The sequence below is a fragment of the Trachemys scripta genome, chromosome 4 (assembly GCF_013100865.1).
Source record: "Trachemys scripta elegans isolate TJP31775 chromosome 4, CAS_Tse_1.0, whole genome shotgun sequence".
NCBI lineage: Eukaryota > Metazoa > Chordata > Testudines > Emydidae > Trachemys > Trachemys scripta.
The window spans coordinates 118,012,892-118,030,490 of NC_048301.1; the positions used below are offsets into that span (position 1 = coordinate 118,012,892).

A 17,599-nucleotide genomic window follows, 5' to 3' on the forward strand; every position below is an offset into this window, starting at 1 on the left:
TCTGATGCAATGTGCCGCTTTGGAATCAGTTTGAAAAGACATCATGGCAGCTGAGGGCCAGAGTCTTCAGCCCTTACTCCCTTTCAGTAACATCCTTCCTCGGGAAGTAATCTCATTGAAACCAGTGGGGCTACCCGCAGAATTAAGGGACTGCATAGCATGTGCCCAGCCTAAAGGGCATGGTGATTCCTATGTCCGTGATCCAGCCCCCACTCAACTCAAATGGCAGTTGGATCAGACCCCAACGAGCAACGCAGAGAGAGACATTGTAGGCCAAATCTTGAAGTCCTGGCTCCACTTTTACAGTGGCAAGTGTTCCATCTGACTTGGCAAGAACTGAGTACAAGTGAAGGGTTTTATACCTGCAAACGCTCACTCATGAAGCAGCATCAGGCAGAGTAGTAAGTGTTTGCAGGATTAGATCCAGAGTATGGATGCGTGAACACAGCATTAGGCAGCTCTCAAGGCTCAATTATGCAATTTCTGTTCCCCATGTGCACCGAGGACTGATTTATTTGAAATTAAACCCACAAAACGTGTTAATTCCTGCTCAGGTCTTGAGCGGGCTTTAATGTAGCAACCTTCTCTCATTTCCACTGATTCTGCCGAGCAATCTGACGCACTTAAAACTTTCCTTTCTCATGAATAGCTAATATTAGCCTCCGGATACCTTGCTATTAAAAATAAAACCACCGAGCTGCACAGAACAGGAGCTGTGATACATTTTCCTCTCCTGCTGGACAGTCTTTGGGTCCTCATTCCTGCAATCCAGTAATTGTGAGCCTGTAATAATTTCAGGGCTAATGCTTCCAGGAATCTCTCCACAGTTCCCTGATCTCATGCTAGTGACTCACCAACTCTGCAAGTGCTGGCTTTTTCTACTCACAAGCTCCTGATGGTAACATAGCTCCAGAAGAACAGCATTGCCAAACTCAAGTGTTCCAAAATCATGAGATAGGCTTAAAAATTATGAGATTTTTGGAAATAATAAATGTTTGGTTCTTTTTATTTGCCTACTAGCTTTTGAGTCTTTAGTGTTCATGTTTCCTAGCTTTTCTTTGCAACCAAGAGGGTTAGAAGCTTTTTTTTTAAAAAAAGAAACAGATTCTGATGTATTCACTTGACTCCAGGAGCTGGGGCTTTAACAAAAACACCGAATTGCAAGATACGCAGTAAAATCACAAGAATTGCCAACACTGGAGGAGTGAAATAATTTGTGTGTGTGTGTGGCAGTTTGAAGGCCACTTCCTGGTGTATTTAGCGTGTCACAGTGCGAGAATAAAATACCATATGTGATTTCCCAGAGACAGCAGAGCCTTGCTGATACACCCTGACCAAGAGAACCATTAGTGAGAGAGTAAAAGACAGAACCTAGGCTAGACTGTGACTTGGACTGCATGCCATGCAGGGCAGTTGGAATCCTATTTATACCCTGTACAGGTGAGCTAGAGTTGGGGAGCAGGAGTAAACAGGTGTGGCTGACTTCCTTAGTGCCCTCTGCCCAAGAGCTGGGGGTGAGGGGGAGTAGGCTCTGTGTCCCACTAGTCAGCTGTCGTGCCAGCAGCAAATCACTAGCCCCACCACCAGAGTGAGGAGGAAGTATGAAGGAATCGTGCCCCAAAGAAGTATCTCTGAATCACACTGCTTCCCAGGACCAGTCCTGGCATGGTGTGGCTTTCAAGCCACCCGTGGTTCAGGGCTGAGCTGAAAGGTCAAGCACCTCAACTCATGTCAAGGGCAAAAGGTGCTGACAGCAGCTGGCCCCTTGCAGGGTCAAGCCCCTGGGGAACAATTTTTGTGTGTGTAGATAATCAAGAATAATACATTACCAGAAATCTTGTCCATTTCTGGTGGGAGAGGGGGGTGTGAATGGCTTGTGATATATCAGAGCATGCTAGTGAGTGATCAGCAGAATATTTTGTTAAATTATTGAAGCTGGTAGATTGCAATATGAAAACTCACTACAGGGCCGTCTCTTTGAGAAATGGGGTGAGAGTGAGTCCATTTTGTGTGTGTGCGCGAGTTTGTGCATGCACAGGTGTTGGGTTGTGCGTCATCCCGCCTATGGATTAGTAAAGTAGAAATTAGCAAGGTTTGAGCTCTTTGTGCACAGCATGGCACTTTGTAATAAGGCTTTGCACACTTACGAATATATAGAGATTTGGAAACAAGCAACTCCTTATTAAAGATGACAGGAATGTATGGTAGGGCCAGATCCTCACCTCATATAAATGGGGACTGTTCCAATGGAGCTATGCTAGCTCACACCATCTGAGGATCTGGTCCATGAATGCTCTTTGTCATCATTAGAAAGATGGACTCTTTCCTAGCTCAAGAAAGAGCCCCAGAAAGTCCCTCCCTCCCTCTCCAGTTTTGCAGCTGAATTCCAGCTGTCTCTACATATAGCATACACAGTAAATTGTAGTGTAATTATAGCGTAGCACAACTCAACATGTGAAGCTGTCACGCTGAATAACAAGCAATTAGGTGTGTCTTTGTGGTGGAGAGGAACGACCGAAACGGGGTTTGATTGGGATGGAGAACTTTTCAGACTCCGCTGTGAAAGGGATTATTTTCTCGGCACGTACCGTCAGCTCCAAGGCTGCGTTCAGCAGGCCGTTGCGTTTGCTGTGAAGATAAGCACTGGAACTGCCTGTTTTGGCCACTCGTATCCGTGCCAGCCGGGCTTTCTGTAAAGAGAAGCAAGATTTATTGACATATTTTTACTTTTACACACCAAGCCAACTGTTCCACCTCTACCAAAATAGGGGGAAAGAAAATACACAGTTTTCATGGAAGCTGAAAAATCAGAGAGATGAAAATACAAGGAATTTATGGCTAGGAGAAGATCAGCAGCCAGCGCAGCCTTTTGCACTTCCTACCTGCAACCCAGTTTTAAAACTCAAATGAGGGAGATTAAGGAAATCTGAGGACTCAAGACATTACCAGAGCTGACCTCTCACAACCCATCAATGGCCTCCCCTTAAAGAGTAGGGGGCGACCTACTCAAACGTGCTTAGTGATATTTTTGGGTTTCTCCATATTTTGGGCGTCCAACTGGAGATACCCACCTCTTACATGTTTCTTGTCTCTGACATGGGAGGATTGTGTTACCTGTGTGTGTAGATATATAGCTTATCATGTGAAACTCAGATGTGTGGTTTAAGAGAGAAAGCGAGAGATTTCCATAGTTGGTACAGATTGTGCACACAACTCATCTATGCCCCATTTCTCCCACTTGCTTGCATGTGAAATCCCTCTGTGATGCCTTATCTTCTAGACTGTAAACACGTTGTGGCACAGAGAGTCATTTACTATATGTTTGTGCAGCACCTAGCACAATAAGGCCTTGATATGGTGGAGGACTGTAGGTGTAACTACGACACAAATGGTTAATAATAGGAGACAAGAAGGATACAGAATAGGGCAGATCATTAACTTGCCCCACCTATGAGCTGATTGGCATAGATTAATAATTGGATCTATCTATCTATCTATCTATCTATCTATCTATCTATCTATCTATCTATCTATCTATCTATCTATCTCTTAGTCTCTTATTCTCTCCATGGAGACTGTAAAAAACACCTTGTTTGTTCCTTCTCTCCTCCTCCAGCAGCAGTGTGTGTTTGTTAACTTGGATATATGGTAACAGGAGAATAATTTTCTCCAGAAAAATATATGCCCTCCTAGATAGACAGAAATCTCTCTGCCACAACAAATAAGCTATTCGGAAAGAAGGGAAAAAATCTATTTACCTAATGTTTGGTTTCTTGTAATTAGTTAACCCTGCCTGGCCCGGTCTTATCGACAGACCCCATAACTTCTAGTTAGAGGACTGAACTAAATTATAGAAAAGTGGTATAGACTAATGTAAGCATATAAAGGCTCAGTTAGCGTCGATCATTAAGTGATCAAACGGTTTTTAACTCTTTCTAATTTGCCTGTTCAAATACTGCCTCCTTCTCTGTGAAATGCTTTGCTTTTTTAAAATGTATTGTTAATTCAGTATTTATTTCCCAAGCTCCATGAAAGGTAGATACATGAAATAATTACTACTGTAAAAAATTATATTAGGTTGTGTTTTAAAAGACTGCCTGATCTTTTAAATAGTATAGAATGCCAGGTTTTCTTTTCTAATTAGTGGTGGTTAATGGACACAGTGCAGCAAGAGCAAGAGCAAAGCCATGATTGGTCTATAGTGCATAATGATTCCAGAAAGTGTATTACCATGTATGCACGAGTGACTTAAGCACTCTGGATTTGAAAGATTTGCTTAACCGAATGCACTTTAATTCGTGCACACAAACAATTTCCCAGGCATGTTCTGAGCACTATTCTGCAACTTCAGTTAGGAGACAGGAGGCCACGAGATTCAAAAGTGATTAATGATTTTGAGCCCCACCTTGACACACCTTGTTTTCAAAGAGTGGGTGTTCAGCACGAGCCCATTTGAGCACCCAAAAATTGAGGTACCCAAAACCAAGAGTCGTCTTTCTAAATCTTGGCCAGATTTCTTTGGCTCCCAACACCCATTTTTAACACTAAGGCTCAGAGTTGCCGGGTGAAATCCTGGATCCACTGAAATCAATGGTAAAACTGCCATTAACTTAGATGGATGGTGGATTTCACCCCGTGCTCTAAGGCAGGCCCATGGTACATCCAACTCAAGCTGGCAGCAGCTTAGTTCACAATGTATGAGATCTGACACCATCAGAGCATTTAAAAATGACAAAGAGTGTGTGGGCGAGGTTCTGTGGCCTGCAGTGCACAGGAGGTCAGACTAGATGATCATGATGGTCCCTTCTGACCTTAAAGTCTATGAGTCTATGATGTCTCCTCTTTCCTGTTTTTTTTTCTCCTTCCCCACACCCCTTTCCTGTCCTGTTAATCATTTTAATGACTGTAACCATGACAGCCGCACAGCTATAGAAGTCTTTGCAGGAATTGTCTGACTTGGGAAAGAGAGAAGCCAGGAAAACAGAGTAGCTGCTGACCAGCAAACCCTGTGCTGAAACACGCGTCTTGATGATGCTACCACAGTTGCCTCAGGGCAAATCTGAATTTGATTTGGGGGTAAGCGTTACTGAGAGCAATGGTTCCACACAACTTGGAAATGCAATAAACCTCTCTTCCTAGTCAGCTGGCAGGCATGTTCAGGTGGATATTGCAATTGTTGAGTCATTGCACTGGGCCAGTCATGTTCTACTGAGTCATTTCACCTGCATTCCACAAAGTTATTTCACATACAGTAAACCTGCACACCTCTTTGTACATTTTCCTCACCTTTCACAATGGATCTAGTGCATCCCTCCCTTGAACTGCACCAGGAGTAAGTCTGGCCCATTGATCTCTGTCTTTAAATTGATGATGATTACAGAGGATGTATTTCCTCTGTGCTCTTGACAAAATGTCAGTTCCTTTGCTGCAGGAAGTTCAAGAGTCCCCAACAGTTTCTTCGTAGCTACAGCACAAAAGGTTCCACCAGCATCTTCTGTCGCTATCATTATCAGTTCAGTTATTTGTTATAGTGAATTCAGTCTTAGGCTCCTGTGATGAACATTATTCCCTTTGCCTCCAGGCTAGCAGGAGATCAAATATTAATAGCTGTACTCCACATGGACTGGGGATGGTTCGTCTCTGAGAATCTGTTCGCTCTTCCTCCCTGAAACAGGGCCACAAGCTAACTAAATAATTAAGCCCCATGGCTTTCAGAGTTTGGAACAGATGTTGTTATTTAAAAGATGGGTATAAAACATTGCTGGGAAAGTGGTGATTTAAACCTATTTTTGTAGTCTGAGAGTGAGGGAAGGAAGTGGTGTCCAAGAGTAGACCACGAAGGACAGTCATGAAGGTTGATGTGCTTTTGTGTGCCTATATTTATGTATGTGTATGGGGTGAAATTCACCTCTGTGCAGAGGCAAAAGGCCTATCCATTACTTATATCCCATATAAGCCCTACATTTCTTAGGGGTGAGCAGGATATGGATGACCGAGCATAATGGAGCGTGACCAAGGGCTTGGCAAAGACTCTGTACTGACCCTGTGCACAGGAGTGAATTTCACCCCGTTGTCACTTGTGGCCAAATTCTTTACTGATGTACTGCAATCCCACTGACATCACTCGGCTGTGTTTTCATTTAGGCAAACTGGGACTGAGCACTGATTGTGATTCATGGTTCGGGATAGAAACCAGGACGCACTTGGTGCTCACACATGGAATTAGGTGAAATGGGCCATTGCAGGTTGATCTGGTGGGTTCGGTCAACCCTGAAACTCAACGCAAAGTCCAGAGGGTGCAAAATTCATGTGGACAAACTCCTAAAATGCTCATGTGAACCATTGCCCATCTTCACACAGCTCTGGGCAGCCCTACAGTCTTCATCACTGGGTGATGTCCAGGTTGCTCCCTCCTGCCCGAAATTTACAATAAAACTCAGCCTTGTTCCTTTTAATGTCTCACCAGGCACATGAGCATCCAGGAAATGTAAATGCCCTGACTCTGACATCCAGCTGAGCTCGATGTCAGACCCAGAGACGGGGGCAAGTCCGAGAAGCCTCATGGCTGCTCTAATCTATACAAGCTGGCAAGCCATTGCACTGGCTAGTGGTGGTTGGAGCACAATCAGTTCCAGCCAGGCACCCAGAACAGGCCCTCAGGGGCAGCTTTGTCCCCATTGCATGGACATGGTGCATGGACCAGGATTTAAACATACTCAGCAGCAAACAAAATGCACTAAAAGGACCTTCCCCAACCCCACCATGACCCTCTCCATGCTGCCCACTCCACAGGCAGCCCTGAGTTAATGGAAGACCTTGCTGTGTGCCTGGAAGGCCAACAGACTTGGGCTCTGTCAGACCAAGTGGGACAGTGAATTCCAGGGGCAATGACTTTCCCATGAGAACACTGTGCACCAGCCCACAGACATACAGGTCTAGGCTCTTGTTCTGAAATGGACCCTTGTATCCACACAGAACCTCAACGACTTCAGGGTCGGGGCCCTAGGGATTAAGGTTTTTGCATTTAAATGCAGCTTTTGTCATATCCTATTTTAAAGACTGGTGGGCTTGGCTGTGTCATCCCAGACCCACGCTTGCAGGTGCTCCTTTGGTGAGGGAGGGCTCTAGTAGGCACAGACAAATGGAGGACCATGTAATTTGGTTGATCTGCTGCTAATGCCTTTAGGAAGAGTGCATTCCTTCCAAATCTTACCTGCCCTATTGACTCACAAAGGGCAAAGCAGGGCCTGAGATCACTATTTCTGAATATTGTCTTGGCACCGTTAGAGCTGAAAAGAAAAGAAAAAAGCAGCCCCCGGTGCGTGTGTGAGAGTGGAGGTGGTAGGAAGAGTTGCTAGGAAACCACAGGAGCTCAACGTGCATATTACCAAATCTGGAAGATAATTCGTTCGAAATAATAACAATCATATGACAGCAATTTGCACATTAAGAGCATTAATTTGGCTATCTTAGCCCGCATTTGTCTCAGTGAGGAGACTGAAAGGCGGGTGTCAGTAAAGGTGTGGATCCTCTCCCTAGCCTTTGCAGTTTCAAGATGCAATGTGGCAGAATCTAGCGGCACAGAATGAACAGGGAGGACACTCGGACTTTCTTAAAACATTGTGTGTGGGCTGCTCAGATGTCATGGTGATGAGGGTGATATATCTAGATAGACAGACAAACCCTACATTATGGCAATACCCTGGTAGTCACCTCCCTACGCTGTCCATTGGGGATCAATAATGGAATCGTAAGAGGACCTGAAGTATAGCCTGTCCCAAGGCAGAGTATCTCGTCATCTATCTCAACACCCCATCTCTAATCTGTCTAGGCAAGGTGCAAGGAACAGGTGTTATAGGCCAAGAGATGCTTGTACTAGATGGCAGGATTAGGAACTACCTATCTGTTGTTGTTGTTGATTTCCATATATTTCTAAGGGAGACTGATTTCATTGTTGGTTTATCTAATATTAGTCTCTGACATCATTTCCTACTTGCCAGATACCTGTGGCCATCCAGATTTTCTGTGCCCTTGATTTGGAAGATACATTCCTTCTTAGAGTATGGCTTGAGGTACAATACCCTGAGGTCTAAAAGAAATCTCTTTATAATGTTGGCACATCAGTTGTGTCTTTTTAAACCATCCCAAACAAGCAGAGGATGTCAGGTCTTGTAAGAGTCCTACGTCCACTCCCGCTCCCTCCCTACTGGGCTGGGAGCTGTTATTAGCATTAGCCATCCCATCTAATTTTATCAGCTAAAACCACACTAAGAGCATTCTTGGCAGAAAACACAAATACACTGGATAATTAACAGCTGCCTTACATATTTTTTCCTCTAAATAATGAGGTTCGAATATCTGTAGCACTCTTGGTGTCTACTCTAGTGAGTACTGCATTGCACTACTTGCACAACAATTTTTTTTTAAATTCTTGTATCTGAAAGAAAGCCACCATCAAAGATAACCAATTGAAGGCTTTTATGGTTTGGTTTTCTAGTTCCACAGTGCAATGTGAAAGCCATTCTGTAAGGGCCAGAATACGCTGAGGATCTATAGTTCTCCTCCACAGCTCTCTAGAACAGAGTTTAGGCTTGTATCTGCATTCTAGATAGAAATTCTATGCTTTCCCTCTGCATATGGAAAAATGTAACAAACCAGATTAGGGATTTAGAAAGCAGTGGCTCTTGCCACCCTAGCTATAGTGTCAGAGCAAACAGGAGATGGAAAGAAAGTGCTTTCTTGTATTCCTCTTGTTATCTTCAACTGTTCGTAAAATGGCCTTAGTCTACAACAACGTTCAGGTCCACCATTAACATTGAAACCAAAAAGAAATTTGTCAAAGACTTCTCTTCTGCTTCTTAGCTGGAGCCCAGAGTACACATGGAGCTCTGGAAAAACAACGGGCCAGATCCTTAGCTAGTGTAACTCAGCATAGGTCCAATAACTTCAGCTGAGGATCTGACCTAGTGTTGTCATGTTCCCTTTGCAGCTGGAAAATAGAGCACGGTGCAAAAATAATGAGGAAAGAAGCCAAGAAATTCAAGGAAGCTGCTGCATTTGCAGTGGAGTGCACACACTGATTATCTGTTCTACTTAGGATGCTGAGAAGCTGACATGACACCTTCAATGAAGCTTGGAAACGAGCTGGACTGCGAAGTTATGAATTGCTAGTGTTACATGCGTTGAGAGGAATAATAACTGTTTAAAAAGCAAATGTCCCATGTAATAATAGCCAGTTATTATCCTGCCAGTCCCAGATCCAGCTTGATGCTGCAATAGGCAAGGCAGCACTGTTCTAATGAAGTGATGGAGAGGACAGTGTATTTCCTACAAATCACATTTCTGTTGGTCTAACTCTTTTCCTTAGGAAAAAATGGAATTTTCCTCTGAACACCTCAAATCTTTACATTAAAACAGCTTTTGAGCCAGGTTTAAATATTCATTCTTTATTGCTTTGGGGGAGCTGTGGTAGAGCTGCATCTGGAAATTAAATTGTGTAGAGCTCATTATACTCCTATATAATTTGATAGAGCCACTTAAAGTCAGACCTTTATCTTATTTTTTGGTCTCTTCATTGCTTTCCACAGATGAAAGATTCCCCTCCACTCCTCTGTGATTCTTTTAATCTTATCTTACCCTGGGCTCCATTAAAGCAACAGATCGTCGTCTCAAATGCAGTGTATCGTTTAATCTTTTCCAACACAGAAGGACATGATTTGCAATCTATTTATAGAACAATACACAGAATATGGAATTAACGGGGCCTCAGCTTCTCCACTAAGCATAGAGTGACTGATGAGATAGAAAGATTTGACTGCATTTAACATATGGAACTTAAACATTCTTCTGCAATTATATGGTGATGTTTCTTGTTTCCTTCAGGGCTACACAAGACTCTTAATAAATCAGGGCTGGATTCTGCCAGGCATATTTACACTGCATAGTACCTGACTCCTTGAATACTGATGTCAATGGGACTACTCAAGGAGTAAGCCACTATTCAGCACGAATCGGGTGGTCAGAATCTGTCCCCAAACCAGAGACACTTTTCACTTAATAAATGTCTTCTAAAGAAAACAGCCCCATGCCTTGCTGCATTATTAATAGAGAAGCTGCTGCATCCCTTCTCCCATCAGGACAACTGAAGGTTCTGCATCACACTAACACGCACAGGATGATAAAATGTATTTGTCCGTGATTTCTCTCTGTGTCTTTCTGTATCTTGCCTCTATAACTTCTTTCACACAAATCACAGCCTTACCCACTGATGGGCAGAGTTAAGGTGAGCATGCCACAACTCAGTGATGGGTATAGCCATTGGGTGCAAGTAGACTGAACAGTAGGGGGAGCTTTTCTTGCTGCAGCTATGAAGCACGCTGCTTGCCCGAGCCAAGAAGAAGAGGGGGACCTGTGCTCCCTCTCAGTCCTCTTCAGTGTAACTTTTAGGCCAATCCCCCGCCTCCAGTGCTCTCCCAACATCGGCTGTGCCCAACAGGCATAACCCAGCCACAGAGAGCGATCATCTCTGCAAGGCAAATGGCACCAATTGGCAAGCTTAGTCTTTTATCATTCTTTCCCCCTTGCTGAGACAGGAGAGATGATGAAGCCAAACAAAACAAAAAACAAACCAACCAACAAAAAAAAAAAAAGAAAAAAGAAAGAAAAGAAAAAAGGGTTTTTTTCTGAGAACTGATTTCCGGAAAATTAGTTTGTACCTCAGCCCCGTAACGATGGCAACAGATTTCAAAAGTGTCTGTCTCTAAAGTTATCTGGACATCCAACCCTCTCACTTAAGGAACCAAACCCAAACCCCCAGCTGGCTTTTGTTGTCCACAACGATAACGTGTTTTTTTAGAAATGCTGGGAGTTTTATCATTTATTTGGTGACAAACTCTTTTTCATCCCCATTCCTCCCGGAATAGCTTCCCAATCAATGATTGTAATGTGATCTATTGACCTCATCCCATGGGAGGCAGGAAAAGGGCTAATTGTCCCATGCTTGCATGACAGTTGCCTGCCCCAGTGCAGCCACTGGGCCTGGGCCTGGCTGAAGGAAGCTACGGAATGGCAAAGGAGACTCTCAGAAGAATGTGTGGTGGAGAGGGTCTGACTCAATCTCCCTTAGGGACCAGAGCTTTCCCCTGTGAGGCCAAACCCTCCCTGGAAGAAACAGACGCATGGAATGACTGACCCTTTGGCTGCACGAAGCTTATTTAATGGAGAATCGCGAGCTGGGAGAAGCGTTGGCTGACCCTATTGGGGGTGCACACTTTGTGGGCTTAGCTGGTAGTGGGGGCTGTTGTGGGAGCACTACATAAAGGAGAGAAAGTGGTACAGGTATGGGCTGTCAATGGAAAGAGCAGCATGTGCTGGCTGATAAGACTTGTTCCTGTGTCATTAGGTCTGTCAGAGTAGCTGTTGTTCACTGCAAATGGCAGCTCTAGTTTCTGCCTCTCTTCCCAGAGACTCCATGTCTCCCCCCTTCACCTTCCAAAGGGGAAATCTTTGCAATCCCGGCCCTGTGGTCACACTCAGTAATAGGAGGAAAAGGGTCCTAAAAGATGGAATGTGAGCCCATGGCAAATCCCATGTCCTTATAATAATAGCAATAAAAAACTGGCCACTGCCACCTCCCGTGCTTTCCTGAGCTCCCAGGAAGAAACCTGCCTCACATTCTGCATGGGCCTCTAATTTGTCAGCAGAAAGCTCTAGGGTTGTCATGGTTACTTGTTTCTCTACCCCTTGTTTTTGCATTCCAGCATTGTTACGTGTTCTTACTAGAATGGCTCCTAATTGTCCTGACTCAATAGCTAGCGACGCTTGTGCTTCTTATGTGGACTAAAATGAACTTGCTGCCGTATTATGGAGCTAGAGGACAATATGGAAAATTGCCTCTTTATTGTTATTTTTGTTTAGAGTTAATGCTGAGTTGGGTCTCAGCAGCTACACTTAGATGAACAACAGGTGGCTCGAATTATCATCACGCAACAGTCTGCATAGTAAACAGAAGAGTTTTGCTTTACCACGGCAGAGCAGGAAGCTGGGTAAATATTTCCTAAGGAGCAATTTCTCCAATGAATTTAGCTTCTTCTGTTTGTGGAGTACTCACAAGCAGATGGCAATATCCCCAAATGATGATGATTATGTATTATTTGTATCACTGTGGCACCTAGGTGTACCAGTCATAGCACATAGGAGCCACGCTGCGCTAGGTGCTGTACAAACATAGAACAAAAAGTCCATGCTGCATCACTAGAGCTCAATACCAGGCTCCTCAGTACTTTCAGCTGAGCATGTTGGCAGCAGCTCGTCTTGACCAGACTTAGACAGTTTCAGATTTGGTTTGTTTAGACACCAGAGATGGAGAAGACAACATTAACTATTACAGATCCTATCAACGGTGCTACATAATTAGCCATCTGGGCGGTGCTTTCCAAGCGCAGCACCGCATCCCTGCAGGGAGCAGAGAGGAGACCCTTTCACGTGGGTGATCAGGGAACCACCAAAGGATGGGGGAGATTTGTATGGGTGCTCGCGTGTTACAGCCTACAACCCAGTAATGAGTGATAGTAGAGAAAGGGGGCATTTATCAGGGACTGCAACAGATGTGCAGTGCCCCATGGATGAGCAAAGAAATGATTTTAAAGCGGGTCAGTGTTCAAGTATGTGCACATGGGCGGAAGACTCAGCCTTTCAGCTCTGGTTCACCTGTTTGAATCCTCCCCTCAGAGGATGGGTTAGGGACGTCTAGTTGTCTTATGCAATATGGGGAACACAAGCAGGAGTTTGAACTAGAGATGGCTGGAAAAGGTTACATAGTTTAAAAAAACCCAAAGGAAATGAATCATTTGACTTTTTTTTGCTATTTTTTTTTGTTGACAATCAGAAAAATGCTTTACTTTTTAAAACCCTCCAATAACTGTCAGTGTTCCCCCTCTCTTACTCTCCCTTTTCTCCACTGAGGAGGTGGGAGGTAAAAAGGGGGGGAAACATTTAAAAAAATCAAAATGCTGATTATTTTTTGTTTGTGTTTTTTTGACAAAAAAAACTGAACATTTCCAAGAAAAATTTTCATTTCCTTTGGAAAGCAGTTTTTGTTGTTTTTGAAAAGATATCAACCAGCTCTAGTTTTTACCTTATTTCTTCCCCTTCTGCAATCTACCTTTTTCCTTTAATTGGTCCTTAAATCACAGTTCCCTGTCCTCTACCCTGATGGATCTGAGCAGAGCTCTGATAATGCCTCCCGTGCTTAGCCAGATTGTTTCAATGTTAGCTTCTCCTACTCTTCTCCCTTCCATGCTCCAGAGGATAACCACCTTCCCAGAGCATCCCACCCCGAGTCAGCCAAAAGAACGAGACAGCCACGTTGAAAATTTCAAACCCGGTTGGCAGCAAATCACATATGCTAATGCTATCTCTATTGACAGATGTGTCAGACATCTTTCTCAGGGGTAAGTTGATGCCATAAATCTAGTGTTAAATATTCTTTTCATCATCATCACTCTTCATCTTCCGTCACATTTTCCGTGCCTACAGGAAGGAGGGCTGTAACACAGGGAACAAGCTGTATCTAACGTGCTTCTCAAGAAGAAAATAACAAAAATGAAACAGTCGGAAGGACATTTATTTCTGACTTTTCCTGGTGCTGCCTTGATTCCCTTTTAAACATTGCCACAGCTACTTCTTCCATCCTTTCCACAGATTTACAGCTGCCAGTGGAAAAAACATTCTCAGATGTAGCTCTTGCTGCCTAGAATAATCTGCCCTGTATCTCTGTTCACCTCATTGACTCCTATCTAAAACGATATTATTTCTCCCTTTTCCCTTTATTCCCCTTTCTCTGTGTTATTGGTCATATGATTGAATGCTTTAATTCATTTGCCAGACAATGTGCCCATTCCACTGCTTTTCCTAATTTATACCATATACTCTTTAGTTGCATGTAATGTTCGGGCCTGTAAAGCACTTTGGGATATAGTTTTATGTGAGAGCTGCTCTAGAAAATGAATTCCTGTCGCATAGTACTTCCCCTTATCTACATTTGGGTGTTTGGTCCTTTGCGGGATGCTCATAATGGAACAAGAAGGCATTCAAAGCTTCTACCCCACATTTCCTGAGCTTCTAGGGTCAAAATGCTGTAAGCAAAGGCCACTGGCTAATAAATGAAACATACTGAGCACACTAAACTAGAATCCTCAAAAGCATATTTACCGAAGGCCTGGAATCTGTTGAAGGTTTGTGGAAGCTCTGTGGCTGCTGAAGTTATATACTCAGGTGGAAGTGGACAACTTCAGATTAGCTCATGTGAAATGCTGCACTAAAACCATGCTAATCACTTTGAGATTATCAGCTGTTCTGATATCTTTGCTTGCTTAGCAAATCTAACCATTCTATCGTAAAGACCCTTTAACACTGTTGTCCACAGAATACTTTGGCATCTGAGTATTTACACTTCTCCCTCATTGTGTGTGTGTGTGTGTGTGTGTGTGTGTAGAAACCCCCCCATCCCTTCAGTCAAATTCCGGCCCGTTGTGTTGGAGAAGCTCCCAAAAAACCTCCCGGGATGCAGCCTGAGCACCTGCCGTCTGTGGTTTCAAGCCAAGATTTGGCACATCCAGACTTGGGAGAACTCATTTTGCCAAACTTAGAACCTCAGGGGCAGCTCTAGAGGTTTGACTGTGTTCGGCAAGCCAGCAAATGTCTGCCAACAGCAGTGACATGCCCCCACTCAAAGGGGTTTCTGCGTGTTTTACTGTCCACAGCAATCCCCCAGCTGCACCAACGCTATCCAGAATTACTTCCAAAGTATGCCTCTTTAGCACAGAGCAGAGCTTCAGGAGGGACGGCCATTGAGACATGCCTGGCTCAGATTCCTGCCCACCTCAATCATTTTGCTGCTCGAATGTACTGCTGGCTACCATTGCAAGTGCCTGTGCTTTTAGGAGGGGTTGCCCACCGCACTACAGCCCAATGGCAACACAGGCTGCATGACTAATGCTGCAAATCACACACATGCTACAGGATTTTAACCCCTCCCCCCCTACAGTGGGAAGTCTGCAAAGCAGAGGGGCAAGTCATGGTATATATTTTTTATGGGCTAATACACCTGCCAACCAGCAAAGGCACTTCTAGGGCCCACGTAAACTGGTTGGGCTGTGCAAAGGAGTGTAACATGAGCGCAGTGCCTAGACAGCCCTGTTTGCCAGCAGTCCAGAGGAAGGCATGTGCACTGGGGCCTGAAGTGGATTTGTTAGAATAGAGTTGAGTCTCCTTTGTTTAAAAAGTGGAAACACTAACCAGGTTTCACATTCACCTTGCAAAACTGTCCAACTAGCCAAGGGCCCCAAACACCTCATGCTTAGTAACTGGCCAGGCCATGCCCTTTGAAAAGGAACAACAAATAAACCAACAAATGGCAAACATCCTTTAGATTCTTTGTGGCTGGCTGCACTGAACTTAAAAAAAGAGAGGAAGAAGAAGAAGAGACCCTGAGTGAAAACCACATGACTCCTAGCATTGTAGACAGGAGGGCATTGACATTGTGTGACCAGGAAACTGCCGAGCTTGGCATGCCTCTTTGCTATTGAAAGCAAGACACGTAGTCTTCTGTTCAGAAGCAATACAAGAGCCCTGAGAAGATGGGGCTGAATGCGCTTAGCCTACGGAAGGGTTCACCGAGAGCAGATATGGCAAGTGTCTCTAAATACTTAGATAGAAAGCTTAGGGCTAGTCAGTAATAAATGGAAAGGGGAAATGAGAAGAAATGGCCCTACATTTACAAATTGAGGGTTCCGTCGCACAGCCCTTATTCCCTAGCATTGCCCTATTGGGATATAAAGGCTGCAGGACCTATCACTGAGATCCCACAATCCATGACAGCTTGCAGAATTCCCAAACCCGGGTCTGGTGTGGAGCAGTGCGGTCTGCAATGGGATTTGCAGGTGCCCAGCACCTCTCAGTATCAGGCCCCAAGTTCATACCCAGATAATTCTACAGAGCCCAGAGTTCCTGCTACAGTTTATTGCCAACATTTCATTCTCCCTGGGATATGATGCTGGAGCCGAGGGGCTTGGTACTGCCATAATTAGTTGGACTGTAATTGCAGCAGCTTGGGGACATCTCTGCTCTCAGAAGAGAAGAGAGGAGTGTGCATAATTAAACAGCCCCCTTCAAAACTCTTTAATGCACAAAACCCTTCTATTCCTTTCCATTGACATTGACACCCTCCAGTGTCATTACCTTGCAGCAATAGGTACCTCCTGTATTTCCTCAACACAGTGTCTATCCAATTAATGTACAATGAACTTTCTTATGCTTGGTGAGCATGCAGGCAGCATCAGACTTGGTACAAACAGCTTCCCCCAGGCCCCCTCTCCCCCCATCAGCTTTGCAGTGTGAAAGAGGATCTATACTTGTTATTTCTGGAGCTTGGTCCCAGTAAATAAAAAAGGCCAGTAGAACAAACCAACTTTGTTTGCTATGCTTGATAGAATCTTTCCAACTCAATGAGGCATCTGAGCGGGTTATTTTTAAAGCAGGACAATTTAAGTGACACAAGGACAAGTGTCAGTGTCCCCAGGAGATTAAGGAGAAATGAGGTCTCCCTTAACACTTTGAAAAACATTTTGTTTAGAAGCAGTTCAGCCGACAGAGCTAATATTGTCTGTGGGGGTTTTGCTGCTTTCCTTCCTGTTTTTTGTCACCACTTGTGGCATTTGTGTGAAGACAGGAGCTTTGCTGCTAATTAGGTCTCACCTGCTTTCCCCCTTGAAGCCATAAGGCTAAATTCTCACTGACACCAAGGAGGGGAAAAGCCAGAAATCTCTCAAGAAAAGTAGTTCTCTCAAGATTCTCAACCAGTCTTATAGGCTCAAGATGTCTGGAGCATTCACATGAGCTCCCCAAAAGCACCCAAACCTTTTTGGAAGCTTAACTGAATCAAACCCACACTCAAAAATCTTCTCTCTTCTATTCAGGTTCCTATACATCCCTCATCACCGTAACTTCTATTGCATAATATGACTAACATCTGTCACATAAGGTTTGTTCTTTCTCTCTTCCTCTCCCCAAAGGGAAACTGTTTGGGGTTTGAGAATTTTTTAAGGGTCTCATATTAAGAATATAAGAACATAAGTATGGCCAGACTGGATCAGAGCAATGGTCCGGTTTAGCCCAGTATCCTGTCTTCTGACAGTGACCAATGTCAGATGCTTCAGAGGGAATGAACAGAACAGGGCAATTATCAAGTGATTCATCCCCTGTCCTCTGTTCCCAGCTTCTGGCAAACAGAGGCTAGGGCATTCAAATCATGGGGTTGCGTCCCTGACCATCATGGCTAATAGCCACCGATGGACCTATCCTCCATGAACTTATCTAGTTCTTTTTTAACCCAGTTATAGTTTTGGCCTTCATAACATCCCCCGGCAACGAGTTCCACAGGTTGACTGTGCATTGTGTGAAGAAATACTTCCTTTTGTTTGTCTTAAACCTCTCCGAGGAGTTACTACTGATTTACACTGGAGGGTGCTTTAGAACATTTGCAATCCTGAGTCTTCCTGCCCTGGAGAGCCCAGATCAGATACTTGTACCTGCCTGTTCT

General features: G+C 44.2%; 1 protein-coding gene across 1 annotated transcript in view; it reads right to left on the reverse strand.

Moving 5' to 3' along the window:
• Positions 1-17,599, reverse strand: part of KCND3 (potassium voltage-gated channel subfamily D member 3) — a 245,159-nt gene that overhangs the window by 24,588 nt on the left and 202,972 nt on the right. Inside the window, exon 4 of the mRNA XM_034770596.1 lies at positions 2,589-2,690. Within this exon, the coding sequence (XP_034626487.1) occupies positions 2,589-2,690 (102 nt within the window). The remainder of the gene's footprint in view (positions 1-2,588; positions 2,691-17,599) is intronic.